We start from the raw sequence: 17430 nt of genomic DNA on the forward strand, positions 1-17430 counted from the left end.
TCCAAACTTAGAGATAGCCTGGTAATTAAAAGGTCGTGAAACTGACATTGCTCTTGAAATATTTTAACCCAATACGTTGAAGCCAGATTTACTGATTTAAAATAGGTTTGAGAGACATCTTTGGTCACGGATGTTAATTTAGATTTCTCGTCGTTTGATGGTATCATATAATTTACTTGATAAGAGGTTGATTTATTTTTTATTTTCCTTGTTTAATAAATATTACATTTTATATATATATTAACTATCTACCTAATTAAACTGTATTTACGTCTATTTTGCTTTATTATTATTCATTCGAAATCGGATATTTTAATGTTCATATAAATATCATGATATTTTCGAATCCTAATCCCAATTTATTATTTCGTCGGTATACAACTCAATTTATTAATTAAAATCTGATATGTTATCAAATAGGATTATTACTTAACACGTCGTGTTTATTTTGGTAACATAAATACCAAATACCAAATCGTTCGAAAGCCAATAAATTAATGAAAAGCATTTAGCAATTATTTGGGTTATATTACCTAGTGATATCCAATAATTGATCTGACTCCAATGATACAAATGTGTAAGTACATTTCCGATCAGTATTTGATTGGATTTTACAAATACACTTTTACCATGTTTTGAGTAGAGCATATGAAATCTACAATGTACATAATAAAATCACGGAATGTACCTTGCATCTCTTAATATCATTAGTGTTATTTTATGATTATGACACAGATAAACTAGATCGATGAGTAGCAATGATTCCAGAAATTTTATTCCTTTTAAAAGAAGCAACCACATACACACTAACTTTGCTATATTCTTTGACTGATTCATCTTTATTTAAATCATGCCACTGTGAAAATATTTCTGAATATTTTTTATCGCTTGTTTTTTGTCTTTATTTTTTTTTTTTAAAGAAATATGTGCGTTCTTATGATTTACACAAATATTTCATTTTGAGGGCCATTTTCAACGAGTAGTAAATAACTCACTAAAAAATGGGAATCAAGTTGGGGTAGAGTGGGATTCGAACTACGGACCTCTGAGTCGTGAGTCCTAGACACTAGCCACGGGACCACAACCCGATAACTTTGATTAATATAACTGTCTAGAGAACATTACATTTTTCGTCGCCGCTTTCCCACAGGAGTAGTGTAAGAGGATGTAATTTCATATTTATATATTGTGTTTTTGTTTTCTAACAGGAATTTTTTCTCTGGTTGTTTTATTTTTATATGTAAAAAATTAAAAAAATAATTAAAAAAACAAACAATTAAAATTGCTGACAATCAATTATATTCTGCTTTATTTGTGCATAATATACCTATTGGATGTTCGTAAAAAATACGTTTCAATTTATTTTTAGAAATTACATTTATAAAAATGGGGTAAGGAAAATAGATTAAAAACTAGTCGTTGTATTTGAATATTTCATTTTTCAAACGATCGTTATTTTTACATAATATATTTCTCTTCACTATAATCTAACAAAATAATAATAATTTCCGTACACTTGAATACTTGCATACTTGAAAGCTTGATATAAAATAATAAATATTTAAATTAAAGATCCGTGAAATAAATGGTGAAACTCTATGTCTAAAAATGGGAATCAAGTTGTGCTGAGAGGGTACAAACCTTCGATCTTAAATCCGTAATCCGCAACACTACCACAAAACTAAAACGGACAAAGTTTTGAAAATTTCAACTGAGCAAAATATCATGCTGTTTATCATTGCTAAAATGCTAAAAAAGATACATCTTATATTATTTATCACATACCTAACATACATTTGACTTTTTTTAGTATTAGAATCGTACTCAGTCTTTTTGAACTCAACAAAGATGTATTGAATATAAATTTAACTCAAAAATATGTGTTTATCAATTCTAATAAGTAACAATAAAAAATATTTCATCTTAATGCGTTATGTGTAGATTACAGATACATTTTTAAATGTTTATTTACAGATATTGAACAATATCAAAATAAGAATATTATCTATCATTTATCAACTTACATAGGTATATGGCGTATACATTGATAGTTTACATACAAGGATGTCTGTATTAGTAACATGTTATTTTGTAAATTATTGATTTTTACTTGTTATTAAAAATATATATATATATTTATCTACTTTAAATGAGCTTAAAAAATATAACCACCGGTTATCAATTCAAAATATTTTATCGCACTCGGCGTGGTTTTCATCAAATTGTGCAACCATTATAATTTAAATATACTTATAAGTTGACCTTTTAACAAGTAACACTACCGCAAGCAACACTATTTTTTTTCCACCTATTTGAATTTTTCAGTCATTTAAAATATTCCATTTCTAATAAAGCTGTAATTTTCTAGCAAAACCCAGAATACGTTTCATACCTCAATAGAAAACAAACCAGTGTTTATTTCGAAACCTTCAAATAAGTTAATTAAAATAATGTATTTGAATTGTAAAAGAGTCACTCAACGTATTGACAAAAAACGGGTTAAAATAGACCCAAATACGAAAAAACCCACTTCACGCCTATTTTTTCCTATGAGACTAGTATTTTAACGAAAGCGAAGGAAGTAACTTTTTAAATATATACATATCTCAACTGAGATAAATGAGTTACTAGGAATGCGGAAATCTAGGCATTAACATAGTTTATGGCATGTCATTGGCTGGTTTAACTAATCACTTTACAATCTGTGCAATATTCACCGTTCTGCCTCATTCAATGTTTATGATTTCTACATCTACACAATATTCAGAAGGGACAAATTCTTGTTTTGTCAAAGCAGGCGTCGTTTTACATTATTTGATGTTTCTATTAGGAAACGTCAAATAACCTATGAAGGCGACCACTTACTGTAGTCTTTTCGGTGAAGTTTATTTAATGGCAATATTCTTTATTTATGCAATTAAGTATATAAACATTAACATACACTGGGTCACACTTGAGTTATCATTGCAACAACGCAACGTTATATTTTGACAGAGCTCGCTTTAAGAATTAATTTAATATTTCAAGTTGCACTTTTCATTTCAAATCCCGTAGATTGCACAGTTTTCGTAGTAGAAGAGTCAGTAGAAGGCTCTGAATTTTCGTTAGCTGGTTGGCCGTCTCCGGTTCCTTCCTTTCTGAACGTCCTCACGAGCATTTCTTTAACTCCGGCAAACTTCTTCTTTACAGCTGCCCAGACCCTGGGCTTCCAGCAAAAGATAAGAAAGATGAAGACAGCCCGGAGGAGGTTGATGGAGTCAGTGAAGTACCAGATGTAGCTGGGGCCACCTACCGCCCAAGATAAGATCTCCGTCAGCCAGGTAACTCCCATCAACGAAAACATCTTGGCGTACAGAATATACCTTGGAAAAAGTTAAATATAAGTTGACACATTCCACTTGTTAATTTTTTAATTGTTTGATCTTAACAAAAAATTTACATAAATCTATTGTTACGTAGTTCACTCCAATAATGTAAAAAAAGTGATTTACTCTTTTTAATTACTAATAGACTTTATCAAAACCTCAAGGATATTGATAATTAAAATTAATTCCAACTACATAACATACGTCCGTTTTAAAACCGCAAGCTTATCAATGTACAGCAGTTTTAAAATAATATATTTGTCGTAAAAATAAGACCTGCAAATAAATATTTATCAACCTACATAATGTATTGTAACATGTATAACTCTTTTTTACCATGAGAAGAACGTCATTATTTTTTTCACTTAGTACGTCAAATTATTTTGATTAAGATCTTTTATTGATGTCATGAAACTACGTATTTTTGTTTTACATGACATACGAGTACGAGTATTTTCATAAAAATATTTTAGAATAAGGCAGAAAGTTGAAAAAAATCCCATAATGCTAAAAGGAAAGGTATACAAGATTATTTTTAAGCGTGCGATTACGTATGGCTCTGAATGCTGGACTATGTACAACTCCTACCCCCAGGCAACTTGAAACAGCAAAAATGGGAATGCTCAGGTGGTCAACAGGAGAATCATTTAAAGAGTAAACTAAAAGTTCACGCATTCGTGGTATCCTTGGTGTCACTGACATAAACAGTAAGCTGAAAGAGAGACAGCAGAGATGGTACGAATACATAAGACGGAGACCACCAGACGAAACAGTAAATAAGGCAATGTCTATGGCTCTTCTCCAACAGTCATCCAAAGGAGGAACAACGAACTCCTAGATAAAATCCTGCAGAGAAGAAGAAGAAATAGAGAGAAGATAAAAGTGCCACCCGGAACCAAAGATTATACAGCGAGAAGAGCCAACCCAACAGCCTACTCAGGTAATGATTCGGGATAGTACCAGGAAGTCGAAGAAGGTAGAAAGTTGAAACACTGTAAATAATCGGATCCTCCTCTGGACCTTATTGTAGTGAGGAAGCTTGAGTATTTCATTGATTCATCAAGCTACGCTGGCGGTAGTAACTACCAAAAGGGTCCCCATGCCAGACAGTTTGGTATTGAAAAATCCGACATAAAGAGATCGAAAGGTGACCGATACCTGAATGGGTAGGTTGAGTCGACCTCGAGGGTTACAAGACAATTGCCCGCAGACCTCAGGCCTCAAGAACGTAGGGCTAATCAACTTACCTTCCTTAAATCTATTGATTACTAAGCCTCCACAAGATGCCTCGGACACCGGCATCTCTCATACCTGACTCAGTAACGTAAAAAGGATAATGAATTTGAAAAAAGCACTCCTCTCCAATAACTCCTCCCTGCGCATCGGTACATATAACGTTCGCACAATGCAGGTCTTCGGAAATGATATCCACGCAATTCGTATCATGGACAAATATAAATCAGATATTCTTGGTATGAGCGAAGTGCGTTGGAAAGGATCTAAGAAGGGGTTAGAAAAACACACTTGTATACACTTTGGTCAACAGCAGTATCACCGCTAAGATGTGGCAATTTTGCTTTCAGAAAGAACGGCTAAATGCCTTATCAAATGGGAGCCCATTTCTGAGCGCTTTATATGCGCTACTTTGAAAACCGCTGACAGTTTAATTACTATCAATCAGTGCCATGCACCTACAGAAACTACATATGCACTAGTAAAGGATGCCTTTTATGACTCTTTTCACGTGATTATCGTATCTCTATCACGAAGAAACCGCGTGATAGTAATAGGCGACTTGAATGCGAGAGTCGGAATAGACCCATCACTTGGCCCATTGGTGATGGGAAGGCATGGTCTCAGACAAATCAATGACTAAAGTAGAAGGCTGATAGAGTGTGCCACCATCAGTGATCTTGTTATTGGTGGAACCCTATTTCCCCACAAATCTATCCTTAAATACACTTCTCTCGACGGAAGAATTAAGGCGTAGCTAGATCGCACTCTTTATAGCATTCTTTTTTATTGTTTGTCGGTTTTGGTATTACTAAAAAATACTGTTGCATGATTATTGTTAATTTTTCTGTCAAAAAATATCGAAAAATGCTAATTATATCAGTAAATAAAAAGTTTTACAAAATTTTATAATAATAATTTCACTATCTCGCTTTGTATAAAATGTCATGGTGTAACCATTATATAGGTATTCAATTTGTTTACTCTTTTTAATTTGAATTCAACCCTTCAATGAACGTTTATTTGAATTTTGGAACAAATATTGACACGACAGCTTAAATACTTTGTGAGAAGTTTTTTTATAGTTGAGTTTTCTTTGTTAAATGTTTTATTCAACTGGTATTCAGTACGCACAAAATTTTATATTTAAAACTGTACCTCTGCTTTTCTCTGGAAGTTGGAGACCCGCCATGCCTGGCACTGTCTCCATGATGGAGAGCATCCGACCCTCGACTGAGGATGATTATTCTCCAGGTCGTGTATACGAAAAGGAACAGGTTGGCCAAAAGTAAAATACCCATTGGCCCATAAAAATAAACCAGTAGAGATTCTGAGCCTGAAAAACCAAATTTAAGCATTTAAATTGGAAATAATTTAAATTCCGATTAATGTTAACATCTTTGTAAGCTTTTTAAGAGAGGTGTTTTTCATTTATTGTGTATGTGTATGTTAATTTTTTTTTTCTTTCTCAATATTTTTTTTATTATGGTATTCAATTTTCTGCTTCAATTTTTGTAATCCTTTAGAAATTTTGTAACTCGCACGATATGGATAGTTATTAGGGATTACTATACACATCTGGGCCCAGTAATATAATGTTTTGAATGTGTTCATTAGAGTGGGCCAATGAAATATGAAGTTTTTTTATTTTTTTAGACATCAAAGTTATAGGGGTCTAAAAAGTTGCATTTGGATCACATTGAACGTAAAAATTATTTTTTTAAATAATTCATACTACTTTTGGCCCTCAACCGAGGTTTGAAGTTTGTCACTGTATGAAAATTTTGTTAATTATCTATAGTGATGTTTTTTTTCTTTTCTTCTTTTTTTAACTTCTCACAATTTCAAACACGTTTTAAAATTACCGAAATGCAAAAAGTTTTTACTCCATGGAACTGATTCCGTTGAGCGCCTGGCTTATATTTTATTTTTATTTATTTAATTTTACAATACGCTCAAGGGGCATTTACAAAAAATATACAGTTAAGTACAAACATAGTGCGTAAAAATTTAAAAGATAAACAATGCTTTTTTGTATACATTTAGAAACAATAAGAAGCATACTGCCATGCAAAATAAAAAGTGAAACTTTACATAGTAAAAAAGAAAAAAATATATTTTAGATGGATATAATAAAAGTAATTGAAATAAAAAGCAAATTGTAAATAACTTCTAAAGAATTCAAACAAAATTATATATACATTTTCATATACTTATAAGTATAAAAAATAAAAAAATAAAAAAATGGTATCAACAAATTTTTGTTAAAAACAAATAATGAAAATTAGTTAACATATTGTCGAAAACAATGGCTCATAAAAACAATGCTACCAATTTATTACAACAAAGTGCAACTCATGCCCTTAAATGCTAATTTAATAAGGTTTAATGCACATTAAATAATATAATTAGACTTATTTTCTTACTTAAATACGAAATGACAGCCGGTTTACCGCAAAAAATCGTCATTTTCGAAAACTTAAAGCTCTGGTTGAGGGCCAAAAGTAGTATCAAATAATTTGTTTTATTTTTTTTTCATTCCGAGTAATCCAAAAGGCAACTTTTTAGACCCCTTATATTTTAAAATTCGGAGAAAAAAATATCGGCCCACCCTAATGTTCATTGCTAGCAGCATATTATTGTTCAAAAAATAAATAAACATTTTTTTATTATTTATTGACAATTCTCGATCCAGTCTGAAGATGCCCATTAGAGGGTGAAAGCGCTAATTAGTCAAATAAATAAGTGGAAGTGTACCAAGTATTTTTAATTAATAACTTATGTATGAATATAAGTTATTACATCATTACAAATAAACAAAAATATTATTAAACTATACAATTTTTACCAAAAAATTTCAACAAACCGATACATCAGAAAATTATTGCGCTCGTCAAAACTCCTGTATTTATTGTTTACATTATTATTTTTAAGCCTTTCATTGTGCGTTTTGAATTGATAATTTCATTTAAATGGATGTCGCTTTATGTACAATAAGCGAGTTTTCAAACTTAAGTTGGTTTAAAAGTTCGTGACCCTTTGGCACTGGTATTTACAAATTCGGAACGGATTATTCACATCCCATGAAGTTTACCGGATGTACTTCCGGAAATGAAACGTTCAAAACGTCAAGAAAACCTTGACAACATTTCATTCCGTGGGTGAAAATGTACTATTACTTTGTTTTAAATCCTAGCGTGTACCTTTTCTAACACTGTTTCTCTCATTCCAACTGAATTTCATGAAATATGTCACATTTTTTTGCAAGCACAATAGATTTTTATTATTTTGGATCAAAGAACTTTAAATTTTATTGCGTCATAATTCACCTTAATTTTTTAACAAAAATGTTTGTACAAATATTTGATTATTTACGACTTCTTCTTCTTCTTCTAGTGCCTTGTCGGGTCCCCCCGACGTAGGCGATCACTACAGCGAAAGCATATGTATCTGTCCTGTGCTAATTTTACATTTCGCAGCCAGGACGATTGCTTATTGATGTACTCGCCGTAGTGATTCCTGGGAAAAGATGACCAGAGTGGTTTCCGTTGCCTTCTCTGGTGGATTTTCTGTCGGGGTTACCTTCCCTTAGCTGGTTGGTTTTGGTTTTGAGGCGCCAAAACTCGCCTTTCATCCTCTCGTTATCCATCGGTTCCCAGGGTTCGCGACGTGGACGCTAACGAGTTGGACTAGTCAGTAGTGTTGCCGGTGGAATGCAACTGAGCGTACGTGGTACGACTTAACGAGTTGTAAATAACATCGTTCCCCTTTGCGCACCTAATGGAGCATAGGGCACTGCATAAGTATACCAATGGCCGCTTATCTTGATCGTTTTTTATTACATGAAGGAAAAATAATTAGTCTTACGCTTCAGGTGTCAGTCCCGGGACTATGAAATCTTATAGCATAAAATGACCTTTTTAAATAAATATTTCATGTCAACCATGCCGGGAATCGAACTCGAGGCCTCTTGCATGGTAGGCAAACACCCCTACTAATGCACCACGAGGTTGACAAACAATTTACAATTAAAAATTGCGTTCAAGTTGTGGTAGAGCAGGGTTCGAACCTCAGACCTCTATCGTGAGTCTGCGACACTCCCAAAGGGCTACAACCCGTGGTTACAAATATTTGCTTTTGTATGTCGTGGAACATTTTTATTTCATTAAATTATTACATTTCATGGCCGTTATATTTATTTAATTTTATAATGTAATTCTACAAAGGTGCATATATTTTTAAAAAACATACAATGAGGAAGTTTAGCCCTACTGGAAATTGAATGTAAAAAATGTATTCTTACGCGCGGTAAAAATTAGAGCATAAAATTTCTTGAAAATGAATAAAAATAAAAAAAACAAACCACTTTGAACGGCATCACTAGTTCTTCCGAATCAAACAATGATAAGATAGTTATGACATATGACCAATCAGCAAAACTCACCGAGAAGAAGAGGAAGAGAACTTGAGACGTCACACGCGGCTTAATTTAAAAAATACATATCTTTAAAAAATCGTAACGCTGACACATAAAAACAAAATAAAAAAATTGGCTTGGTTTAAAAGTATGTATTTTTTTTTTAACCACTTCCGTCATTTTCTTTTCCTTCAACTTTCTTTTTTTTCGGTACAATTCCACATTCACATATCTGCTATTACATAATTACACAGAGTAGATAGAATTACATTTGGTATTCGACATTTAAGTCTATTGGGCGAATATTTCTAGCAAAAAATAATTTGTAATAATATAATATGTACGTGTATAATATTGTCAACAAAACTTGATTCAAAAAAGGATATTCGCAAAACTTAGGAAAGGATCATGCAATTTGTATGTATTTCTATTTCGACAGTAGGTATATTATATTTTTATTTGTATTTGTCAGCCTCGTGGTTTAATGGTCAGCATGTCTGCCCACCATGCAAGAGGTCTCGGGTTCGATTCTGGAAGTGGTTGATATGAAATATTTATTTAAAAGGGTGTTTTTACACTAGAATATTTCATAGTCCCTGGACTGGTACCTAAAGCGTAAGACTGGTCATCTTACCTTTATGTAGCAAAAATTATCAAGATACGCTGCGATTGGTGTACCAATGCAGTGCGAAAATGAAATGATGATGATGATGATTTATAAGAGTATATTCCTCTATGAATACTACAAATAGGAAAGTTGTAATTCATTAAAATCATTTTATGATGATTTAAATACATGGTTTTTCTTTTTGCAGCGTTTATGAAGGATAAAAAATGGGATTTTAGAGGATACCTTACAATGTTGATTTTGAAATTACTTCGTTGTAGTAATTACCCTGCGATATGTTATATTCCCAACACATGCGGACCAGAGGTGTATAGTATGTTTCATTGCTTGAAAATGGAGGCAGTTCGCATATATCTCGGTGTATAGTATTGAGGAGGTTGGTATCTACTTTATAATTTATTATTTTGTTTAGGTGCACATTTTGTTAGTGTTTCTAGTTTGTTGTTTTACTGTGTCTAATTTTTGTATATATTATTAATATTGAAAGCATTAACTTTGTGGTCAAACATTTTACTAAATGTTATGAAATATTTGTATATAACCACTTACCGACTTTTCTATGTTTACCGGTTTCGAGACGTACCCGTCTCTTCGTCAGGACACCAATTTAACCAACACTTAATCAATTTAAATCATGACTTTAATAAAAATACTGGAGTTAAAATCTTACATACAAATAATAAAGGGTTAAAAGTAAATAATATGGAAATATTTCACGTTAGGAAAGCTTTGAAAAAAATAATGTTCCTTTGATCAATAATCCAACAATCTTCCAATATAGTCCTTTATACAATGTTCCACTGTAATGGTCACCCTATAAAACCTATTAAGCTTATCCCCTCCCTCCGTCCCCTCTACTTTTTTCATTAATTCTCAAACAAGATAATATTTTCATAATTTAATTAGTGCATGTTTGTCCTAATTAGTGCATGTGCTTATTAAAATGCACGACGTGTTGGTTTTATATTTTTGTGCAACAACTATGGTGAAGGTGTATAGTGGGTTTTGCATGTTGATTTGCATGTTGGTTTCATTGGTGTCCTGCCGAAGAAACGGGTACGTCTCGAAAACATAGAAAAGTCGGTAAGTGGTCATATACAAATATTAAATAACATTTACTCTAATTTTTATATAAGATTTTGATATAACATATTAAAAAAAAATATATATAATTTTATTAAGTATAATTTTCCGATACTTTATTAAATTATTTAAGACAGTATCATAACATAATATTATTTTTCATACTTAATATTAAATTATAAATTAATCAATTAATTCGGTTTAATTTTTTTAACGGGCTTGCTCCGGAAAAGAGACAAATCAGCAAAAAGTTACGTTTTTTGCAACAGGGAGATAAAACACTTTTGAGAAGAGAATATGGAAGTCTAGGCATTTACAGGGCTTAGGACCTGTTATTGGTTGGTTTAAATGGCCACTTTACATACTATGTAACATTCATCTTTGTACGGGCACTTACACCAGCCAAAGAAAGGTCGTAAGTCCTGCAAATGCCTAAACTTTCATATCTCTTTCTCAAAAGTGTTTTTCCTCTTAGTTCAAACCAATTTACATCTAAATGATCCCCTAGGGGTTCCGGCCTGTCTGCAAACATTTGGACATACTCTAAACATTGTTGACAGACAAATGTTATCAGCTTAGATTAAAAAATAAAATCAATAAACTTTTGGTTCGTGTTATTTACACAGTTATATTTTAAATGTTAATTACTATTTTTAGTATATAGCGTCATTTCTACTTCGGTTTTTTAGACGCTGTCGAAAACACGACATGTCGTAATGTAACGTGTTAATATAGTAAATACAAAAATCTGCTTATAAAAAAGCAAACAAAATTGCTGGCACTGAAAATTTTAAAAGTAAACATTATTATGTTCAGTTCATGGTGTGAACTGACGTCATAAACCAATGTAAATCTATTTTTAATTTTTTCTATTTATTTGATTTATTTATCTACTTTTTATTATAACTAACGGCCGTCGTAGCCAATATGTACAAAATTCAAGATAAATACAAAGTTATATAATATAAAGAAAACATTGTTTATTGTTATGGTTAAACTCGGTAAAAGTAATGTATAGTAAAAAAAAATAATTAAAGATTTATAGCAAAATGTCCAAAGGTTCTTTGTTTCAGGTCCTGATTATCTAGGATATGCCTGTGTTTAGGAAGGACCTTCATTTTTTACAGGTGTTTTTTTTTTCATCAAATGACGCTTAAAAATCAAATAATAATAATATCAAAAAGAGAAAAATAAATATAAAATAAAAAACATATCGATAATAATAAAAATTGAAGCATAAGTATAAATTAGAAAATCTACTATTATTATTTAGCAAATGAAACATAATTGTAAATTAAAAAACATACCGATGATAATAAAAAATGTATCATAAATCGATCCCCTAGTTTTTGTTGGTTTAATAGACTATTTTGCAAATTTTACAAGAAACATTTTATTTGTTTTTAAAATCAAATAAGTGAAATCAGTAAGTGAGATTGGTACTCAAAAAATGCTGAAGCTACTATTTAATAGCGCAAAAAAGAATAATTCTTTGTCTACATGTAGCTAATAATGGCAATGGCAATATGTTTATTATCTTATTACGCGTCCATGGGCGCGTAATAAGATAATAAACATATTGCCATTCATAACTCAATTTTGCTAAAAATGGTTAATTGAGCATACAAAAATTAGAGCAGCGAAACATAAATTAGAAAATATATTATTTATAACTTTTTTAAATGATCAAACATAAAAACACATTCTCGAAAAACGTCTTCTTGATATTTCACGTGTTCGGAATAATATGAAACTATTTAACATGGTATATTCTTTATGTAAGAACTTGCAGCGTTCACAACTTGTTTTGACCAATCAAAAACGGTTGATCTTGTTATTTTACGCAGTTCAGATGCTAAAGGTTTTGTGTAAGCGACTGTTGAACCTGCCATCTACATTATCTTATTTTGGACAAAGCTATTATTGAACCAGCATTTGACAACCTCCAAGTTAGTGAATATAATATCATTTTGAACGCGCACTGAACGTATTCTCAACGAGAAGTGGCCAACAGGTCGATCGCGATCGACTGGTCAATTAAAGCCATCAGGACTGTCAATCTCAAAAAGGCAAAGAAATAAAATTGTAAGGATACAAAGAGACGAAGACTTTCAAGATTTTTTAGCTATTGAGTCTATGTGACAGATGATCGAAATATGCTACATTTGGAGTTCCGATTCAGTGCCCTATACATCATTGGATGCCGAAAAGGGAATAATAATGATAAATTATGCGCACGCAAAATAAAAATTATTTTTAAATCAAACGGATAGTGAAGTTGAAAAATATTGTACTGATAATGAAAAACAACCAGTATCCTTGTTGAGTATTTTCGACTCATTGGGGTCCAGGGTTTGAATCCTGGCAGAGTCCTTACAATTTATTTGATTATACACAGCAATATTTCACAGTTTATGGACTGGATCATGAAGCGTAAGACTTATATTACTTATACTTAGCTTCTATGTAACAAAAATGATCTAGATACAATGAGAGATTGAAGTTTTAATGCAGTGCTCTATGCACCAAAGTATTTTATTTTAAATTAATTAATTAAATTGACTCTATGCATCACAGATTTCGGGTAAGGATTTGATGATTGGTCCGGTATGGATAACAGAAACAGGTTGACATCTAGTCTGATCTATATAAAACTATTATATAAAAACTATAATATAACATAATAAAACATAAAAACATATATAGTATAATAAAACTATGACGATGAGTGGATCAAGCCAAGTAGGTAAAATTTGTGTACTGTATATGAAATTTGGTCTACAGGTCGATATAAATTGGTTGTGTTTTTTATGAATATTTTAGTTAATATTGCTTATTATGTTAATGATAATAAGGTTTAATAGATTAATTGCGTTTTTTTTATGACTATGTTAACTTTGTTAAATTACTAAATTAAGGCATGTTTCACTTTTTGTAAAATGTTTCCCTCGACACAGAACACCCCAGTGAGGGAACATTATTCTGTATAAAAAAAATAATACAAACATTGTAAAAGTATTAATAAATAAATTAATAAATAAAGTATTAACCATAAAAAATAAAGGAATAAAACTACATACGTATTTTTATTATTATTATTAAAATGCAGTTCCACCAAGAAATGTCAGTGGAACCACTCAATCTATATTACCAGTGAACCAGCACTTGAGAGAACCTAATTTTTTGCAAATATAATTCTGCTTAATTATTATTATTATAATGGATAACTTATACAGTGGCATTTTTGTAACATAATACCTCAAGGGCGCTTTACAAAGTGATCATATAAAGATATCAATTCAATTTTTATTTTATTTTAATTTAAGAAAAAAATGTACTTTGTCACCACATGCCAAGAATTTATTCAAATGATTTTGAGAACAAGTGGGTTTTAAGTTTCTTTCGAAACATCACTTCACTTTCACAGTTTCGGACCTCTGCTGGGAAAGCATTCCATGCCGTAGGGCCTGCGACCGCAAACGCGCGTTCGCCGAATTTCGTGCGCTGTTTGTGTAGAGGTATAATAACTTTTCCAGCACTTTAATACCCCCAAGTTAGTCAAAACAACTAAGGTACCTACTGTTGAATCAAAACTTGATAACCTCAAAGTTGTATTAAATTACTTTTTATTGATCCAGCATTAGACAGAACCTGAATGGGCGAAAACAATTAACAATTTAACCAGCACTTGAGAAGAACCCCCAACTTTACCGAAAAGATTTTTTATTCGACCAACACTTCACAACCCTAAGTTAAAGTAAATATTTAATTATTAAACCCACACTGACAGTCCGCGAGTTACAAGATTATGCAAATTACTAAATATTATACCAGCACTAGTCGGACCTTAAATTAATAACGTAAACAACTTATTGATCAACCAGAAATTGACAGATTCTAAATAAGCGGCTTAATAACTTACTATTAAACCAACACTTGACAACGCCCAAGTTAGGCTTGAATGGTGAAGAAGCTGGTACTGCAGGAGTGAAATCCACGATTATAGCTGCCAGAGTAAAGGCTGCAGTACAGCCCCAGGCATACACGGAGTACCACATAAACTTCCTCCTGTCCCTCTCCCTCTGGCTTCCCTTGCTGGTGGGACGAAGGGCGCTGAAGGTGTAGGACATGTCAACACACATGATGTTCAACCAGAAAAAGGAAGCGAGGAAACTGAACTGCATCAAGTAACCTGGAATCATCAAATTATGCTTCATTGAAATTTTAATTCGATTTCATAATAAAAACGTGGTCAAATTTTGTTTGATATTTCATGTAGGTACGAATTAATAGTTGATATGAAATTGTGATTGAAATAAATAATATCTATATTAATTTTTATAAATAAATACGCCATCGAATAAGTTTCATCTTAGTGGTTATACTAGGATTACTTTTTTTTTTATCGTTTTTCGTGGCTTTTACGCATGTGAAATTTATTTTCCTGTATATTTTTTCTACGTATTAAATCAATTATTTTCAATGATCCGCAAAGACTTACAGGTATAAACAATCCCATCGATAAAGTATTTGTTTGTCTCAAATGAAGAACACAAGATATTTTACAAAATTGAAAATAATGCCTTGATTTTTACGAAATAAGATTGAACGTGACCGAAACGCTTTTAGATTTTTTTCATTATTTTAATCATTTTAATACTGGCCTAATTTTAAACCGGTATTTGATTATTTGAAAGACAAAACCAAACCACAACTTTCGGTGCAATATTTCCTTAATTAACTAAGCATTATATAATGTGTAAATTTCAAAATATTTAAACTAGAAAAATCTTGTTTTCATCGTGTTTAAAGGCGATAAACTATAGGTGAATCAATTAGCCGTTATCAAGAATAATAACGGATTATTCTTGCTATTAGATAAATGATACGCATAAATTGCGGGTTCTACTCATTTTTGGTAGACTTTTTTAAAGAAAGACCAAACGTTGTTTTTAAAAATTATTTTACTACCTACGAATTTATTTTCTGCAAATCGTCTAATTAGACTTACCTTGAAAAATTATTTTACCTTTAAAATCCCAGATTGCCTCAAAATTTTATTTATTCATATTTTCCTTAGCTATCAGTATGTGATTCGATCAGTTATCAATCAAAAATGATGTCTAATAATAGCTTAGGCAAAACCGGTTCTAAGAAACAATAAAATTTATTATTTCAAATGACTCGCTTGTCATGATGATTTCAAATGTTTCGTAATAATACTTAAATCAATCAGTTAATCAAAATATAAAAAAAGAAAAATTCAGAATATTCATAAGAAATATATGTATTCATATAGGTAGTTATGTTTTGTATATAAAGTTACGCCTAGGCATAGTGGTAGAAGAAGGATGGGAATATCATTCGTATTCTATATAATAAGGATGGTATATCTACCCTCATTCCACTATGCCTAGGAGTAACGTTATGCCTACCAAAGTTATGAGTAAAGCCCTACATATTTCTACTTTAAGTATTCCGCGCAAAAGGACTTAATAAATAAATATTATTTATGCATTGGTTGACTGTGATAATTTTAAACAATGTACAAGCGTAGTTGAATGGATGTTACATAGTCAATTAATTTTTTTAAAATTAAAATCGTTATAAATATTTAAATTTGATTGTTTTTTAAGTGTCTTTAGAAACAGCGAAAAAAATGGGACAAAAATTAGGTGCGTATTTTTAAACCCATGGTTCTTTCTGGGCACTTTTAGCAAACATGGTTGAATAAACAAACAAACAAACCATCAAGCCGTTTCTTCGTAGGGATAGGCAGATAGGATAGAACGCCATATCACTCTGTCTTTGCATACAGACCTCGTTTCCTCTACATTTATTCATATTCTCATGCACGCACGCCGATTATTCCTACTCTTCACATGTCCATCTTCAAGAATTTGATGGATTTGATCGTGCCATATCTTTCTCGGTATTCCTCGTTTTCTGCATCCATCAACATTCGCATGGTAGATCCTTTTAGCCGTTTTTTTGCTGTCCATTCGCTCTACACGTCCAAACCAACGCAGCACCCCTTTCTTGATTCTATCGATAATGCATGTCTCAGCCTTATACAGTTCACGGATCTTGACATTTGTGCACCTATCATACATCGTTTTACCACACATTCGCCTGAGGGATCGCATCTCGACAGCATTTAACCGACTTTCATAATTACTTTTCCAATTCCATACTTCGCTCCCGTACATTAGAGTTGGCACTAGAACTTCTTACAAATGTGTTATATAATAATTTACAAATGTGCTCAAAACGTATTTTGCCGCCGTCATTCTTTAATTATTTTAGAGTAAATTTGGCCTTGTCAATCTGACTGCTTGCAACCTTACATACAAACGAAATAATTAAATGCTTTGTACGCAATACTTACAAACACACACAATCAAGGTGATATTTTACGAGACAATCTTCTAGTGAGACTAAGCATTCAACAGTTTTTTTTAGTATACCTTTTTTATATGGCAACGTATTTATTTTTATTATTTTATTAACTTGAATTGAAAACCTATCTTACATAATTTCATATAATATTTCTAAGGAGTTTTAAAAAAAAAGTCATTTAGGGACATGCGGATAACAGTGATATTAAAAAAGATAAACCAATACAGATTACCTATAATGACAGTTTTAGTGACATCGACATACTACATTGTAAATACCACATTTTTATCAGATCTGTTAAAGAC

General features: G+C 31.6%; 1 protein-coding gene across 2 annotated transcripts in view; it reads right to left on the reverse strand.

Annotated features, from left to right (window-relative positions):
* Nucleotides 1-1282: 1282 nt before the first annotated feature.
* The window catches only part of LOC148277007 (putative G protein-coupled receptor Mth-like 3), a 55905-nt gene continuing 39757 nt past the window's right edge, over nucleotides 1283-17430 (reverse strand). For both annotated transcript variants that reach the window (XM_088233452.1, XM_088233453.1), the window contains 3 exons: nucleotides 14649-14918; nucleotides 5757-5934; nucleotides 1283-3362 (listed from right to left, as the gene is read on the reverse strand). In XM_088233452.1, the coding sequence (XP_088089578.1) occupies nucleotides 3023-3362; nucleotides 5757-5934; nucleotides 14649-14918 (788 nt within the window). In that variant the 3' untranslated portion in view covers nucleotides 1283-3022. The remainder of the gene's footprint in view (nucleotides 3363-5756; nucleotides 5935-14648; nucleotides 14919-17430) is intronic.

This window comes from Micrasema longulum, unplaced genomic scaffold (assembly GCF_059751315.1).
Source record: "Micrasema longulum isolate JH-2025_06_02 unplaced genomic scaffold, ASM5975131v1 h1tg001107l, whole genome shotgun sequence".
NCBI classification, from domain to species: domain Eukaryota; kingdom Metazoa; phylum Arthropoda; class Insecta; order Trichoptera; family Brachycentridae; genus Micrasema; species Micrasema longulum.